Source organism: Cicer arietinum, chromosome 3 (assembly GCF_000331145.2).
Source record: "Cicer arietinum cultivar CDC Frontier isolate Library 1 chromosome 3, Cicar.CDCFrontier_v2.0, whole genome shotgun sequence".
Taxonomy (NCBI): Eukaryota; Viridiplantae; Streptophyta; class Magnoliopsida; order Fabales; family Fabaceae; genus Cicer; species Cicer arietinum.
Genome location: NC_021162.2, coordinates 63,970,093 through 63,974,458, shown reverse-complemented (window position 1 = coordinate 63,974,458; position 4,366 = coordinate 63,970,093). Strand labels below are relative to the sequence as shown.

The window sequence follows — 4,366 nt, the reverse complement described above, 5'->3', positions numbered from 1 at the left end:
CACTCTTTCTCATCGTTTTCTCTCTTTTCTATTTCCTCTTTGAACCAAATACATCCTTCGTAAATGAAGTGATTCTTGAAGGGAAGTTAAACCAAAAAAGTTTAGAACAAAATAAAAAATAAAATGTTGCAATAATTTTTTTATTCTTATAAACGTTCAATATTTTTATTTGGAAAACTATATATATTTGAAATTATTGATTACTACTAATCTTTATAATCACACAATCATGTTTAGAAAAGTTTTATTGTAATTTTATTATTGGGACAACGACCATGTAGAGTTTGGTCTATCTTCGTCCTTAAGTCTCCTTCGTGCAAGATTGTTGTAAAAGGATAAACCCATAAAATTGTGTAAAATTCAAACTAAAAATTAAATCTTTCTTACTATTGTTTTTTGAACTGTAGTGATATCAATCAATAACAATTTAACTAAATTATATATAAAAAGTTGAACATGATTAATTGGTACATCGTAATTAAACACACTTATGTATGAAGGAGAAATGCTAGGTTTTATAATACAGAAAAACTGAAAAAACAAGTTACAAAAAATAATGATGAATAAATAAATGACAAATATAGAAGCCAAATGTGTTTGATTTGGAATGAGAAATATTAATTTCGAATTATTTAATTTGTAAACTCGACTCAAGCTAAAAATGAATTGAAAAGTTAAATAATTTATCTCCGGATGCATTAATGTAAAAGTAAATTAAACGATAGATTTAAGGCCAAAAATCAATTATACATACAAAAGTTCTAAATTCTAATTTCAAGTAAGAATTAATTTTGAAAACAAAATCAACTCTACTGAAAAAAAAAACAAGTGACAATTAATTCTACGCTTTTGGAATCAATTTACCCTACGGAAAGTGAAACCAATTATACCCGAAGATAAAAGCAGAAATGTAACCAACTTCTTCCATTCAAGAGACGAGACATCAATCTAGCCTTTCTTAAAGAAAATCAAGATTATCATTATTAACCAACACTAGCATGTACATAAGACTGCTAAACACCATTAAGTAGTCATGTTTCCCTGTCTCGCCTTGAGCACAAGCTCTTCAGTGGTGGTGCCAATGATCTCATTAGCCCGTTTTAGTCCAACACATTGATATCGACCAATAGAATCCTGAATTCCAACATCAATCACCGACCAACAAACAAATCAAAATTTTCACAAAAAATTTTTTTTTTTTTGTTCATTTGGTTCGAGAAAACATTTATTTTCGGTGAGATCTCTTTAATCCCACCCACATTAATCCACACTTCAAATCTCTGATCTTGAGCGTGAAGAGGGGGTTAGAGAGTCTCACATCAACTAGATATCACTTTGAGTAGTGGAATATAGAGAGATAAAAAAGAAATGGAAATGGAAAAGATGCCTAGTTTTCTTTTAAAAATAAATGCAGTATTAAATATTTTACCATAGATATATAATCATTTTTTAGATTAGAATGAGAGAATTTTGGGGAATCTCACCCGATTGACAATACCCAACTTCTCTAATTTCCCAACCGCATCATCCACATCAAAATTACATTCCTCCCCAAACTCCTCTTTGATTAGTTCCTCACACCAGTGATCAAGATCCTGATTTACATTACCAAATAGCTAATTATAAGTACTTAAGTTACACAAAAAGTAACTTGTTTCCGTAAGTAAAAAATTAGAATTTCTAAACTAAAAATGGAGGCAAAAAGAACAAAAACAAGATTATTAGAAACTTGTGTTTATGTACAAACCTGTCTTGTAGCTTTACCCTGTTCCATTAGAATGAAGAATGAAAGTATCACCTCTTTGACCTAGAAGAATTTCAGATTAGTGACTGTTAGATTAGATAATTGGCTGGTGAATTCATCGTTACATACAAAAGTTATTGCTTAAATTCATTGTAACTTACTTCTTGTTGAATGACGTCGTCACACAAATGGAGAAGTGTACCCTTTCCGCTGTCGAGTTGTTTGTCGTACATTGACTGTGTAATCAAATTTTGGTATTGAGCCAAGTTTTGTTGGAACCTATGGAGAAAAAAAAAGTAGTATGCATTTACTTATAAACATACCACAAACTTGTGGAGTGTGGCAATTGACATTGCAAACAACATTCAACGAGCAACTTAACTACTAAGTTACGACTAGTCCAACAAAGAATTACTAGTAGAAACTATTTAACAAAAGTACAACAATTAAATAAATCAATGCCTAGAAATATTTTTTTTAGATTAATACATATTAAAAATTGATCTAGTTATGAAATGTATATAGTTTTCACAATAATCATTACATACTACCTCTGTCCCTAATTATAAGCACCATTTGAGAACAAAATTTGTCCCTAAATATAAAAGCACATTTTTAATTTACTAGGTCCATTTATTATTTTTTCCTAAACATACGCCTTATTAATAGTACTAATTTGTCTTGGTCAATACTACTAACTTTTCTTGGAATATGAAATCAAGTTTAATATATTCAAATACAAACATTATTTTAGGAACATTAACACATAAAATAAACACATTAACTATCCTACCAACTATTTTTAATAAGAGTGAAAAAAGAAATGTGTGCTTATAATAAAGGACGGAGGTAGTACTATGTATTTTCAACGAACAATAGCGATTATAAGATACTTACGTGAAATATGTCTTAACAATGTAACCAATTACTGTGGAAAGAACGGCAAATATGACCCACCAATCAGCCGAAGGCATTTCGAGTGAACTAAATACAGCAACCTGCAGAGAATATTAAATGTATTAGCTCAAGATGATGAAACAAAATATAAATATTCAATTTAGGTTGAAAAAAACCTGACCAGTCCAACTATTGCTGATGCAAGAAACTTGACCCAATCCATTGGAGTTAATCCGGGGTTTTTCTTTTCTGGCTGCCAAGTAAGAATTGCTTAACCAAAGTTATCAATTGTGTTTTGTTAATGAAAAAGCTATCAGGTAAAAAAATTGGAATTTTTTTATATATTCAACAAATGACAAAACTCACAAGAACTATTTCCATGTCAGCCATTGGAATGTTTTTAAAATGCTTCACAAATATTCCTCGTTCTGCTTTAGATTTGGTACTGGCTCTCCTGAAAACAATATCCTTCTTAGATTTCAATTTTTCGATACATGTTTGAGATGAAAGGAAGATCTACCTGTATACAACAATTATCCTATCAAAAGTCGGTTCTTGGATCAAGGTCTGGCCAAGTAAATTACGGGAGCTGGAAATTGCAACAAACAATCTCATGAGTGAGCGTTAGAGAAACAGTAGCAGCAACAAAAATGTGTGCACGCCCACACACAACAAATGCAATAAGACCTTAGTTGCATATTTTCAAGACGTATCCGTTCCACATAAAAGTCATCGCCGTTTGCTTCACGGACAATTTCATTGCCATCTGAATCCTTCTTACTAAACCTTTTTGCCCTTCTTGACAAAACCTTTTCCAACCTGTAAGAACCACAGTTTTAAAATGGTTTCTGGAAAGAGGAAAAAAAGGCTCAAGAAACACATTTATACTGTGGTACATTCACATGCATAGATTTCATGATATCGTCTTTTACTGGCAGCACATATGAAGCTTATGATATTATTGACTTTGATTGATGCAAACATGAAATTATGTTACATTGATCTTTTATCGGTTTTACTGAGACAAACTGATATAGTAATCAATATATTGACTTATCATAATGGATTAATCATTAGCATCGACTATCACATTAACTTTCCAGTCAAGGAGTTTGCTTACTTAGTTATTCTTAACAGATAAGCCCAAAATCTTCCAATGAGCATGTCCACTTTCTCCATGACAAAATAATCGGTTGTTCGGTCAATTCCAATGCCTCGCCGAAAGATAACATACTAAAATAAGAAGATGTATTAGCTCGTTGTTTCACAATAAGGACTTAAGTTTGAGGAACAAAATTTTATTTTCCTCTGTTCGAGGAGTTACATATTTTCTGATCCAATGCATAAAAAGAATTCAAATAATCATAATTGTGAACCAGTTACTGAGTGGATGACTACCATAATATATCGATGAACATGTTTCATGTTCTGCTGCCAAACTTCAGTGCATGTAAAATAACTACACCATTTGTAGGATTGTGAATCTCTCCATCAAGGATCAATTGCAAATACTTCAATATATTATTATAAACCACTTGGAGTAGGATACTAGTCAAAGGTTCAACTTTTGGATAATAAATAGTTCAAACATCCATGCCAACGTCGTGACAAAAAAAAAGATATAGAAACAAGTAAATTAGTGGATAGTTTTTTTAATTAAAAAACACCAGTCAGGAAAAAAGCAAATACGACGAAAGAACCGGTGAAAAGGCATAATCAAACCCT

At 31.2% G+C, this 4,366-nt stretch overlaps 1 protein-coding gene across 1 annotated transcript in view; it reads right to left on the bottom strand.

Moving 5' to 3' along the window:
• Positions 1 to 897: 897 nt before the first annotated feature.
• Positions 898 to 4,366, bottom strand: part of LOC101512385 (uncharacterized) — a 6,540-nt gene continuing 3,071 nt past the window's right edge. Inside the window, exons 6-15 of the mRNA XM_004493032.4 lie at positions 3,762 to 3,874; positions 3,329 to 3,460; positions 3,162 to 3,230; positions 3,008 to 3,095; positions 2,823 to 2,894; positions 2,642 to 2,742; positions 1,906 to 2,023; positions 1,748 to 1,807; positions 1,485 to 1,595; positions 898 to 1,134 (exon numbers count right to left, since the gene is read on the bottom strand). Of these exons, the coding sequence (XP_004493089.1) occupies positions 1,024 to 1,134; positions 1,485 to 1,595; positions 1,748 to 1,807; positions 1,906 to 2,023; positions 2,642 to 2,742; positions 2,823 to 2,894; positions 3,008 to 3,095; positions 3,162 to 3,230; positions 3,329 to 3,460; positions 3,762 to 3,874 (975 nt within the window). The 3' untranslated portion in view covers positions 898 to 1,023. The remainder of the gene's footprint in view (positions 1,135 to 1,484; positions 1,596 to 1,747; positions 1,808 to 1,905; positions 2,024 to 2,641; positions 2,743 to 2,822; positions 2,895 to 3,007; positions 3,096 to 3,161; positions 3,231 to 3,328; positions 3,461 to 3,761; positions 3,875 to 4,366) is intronic.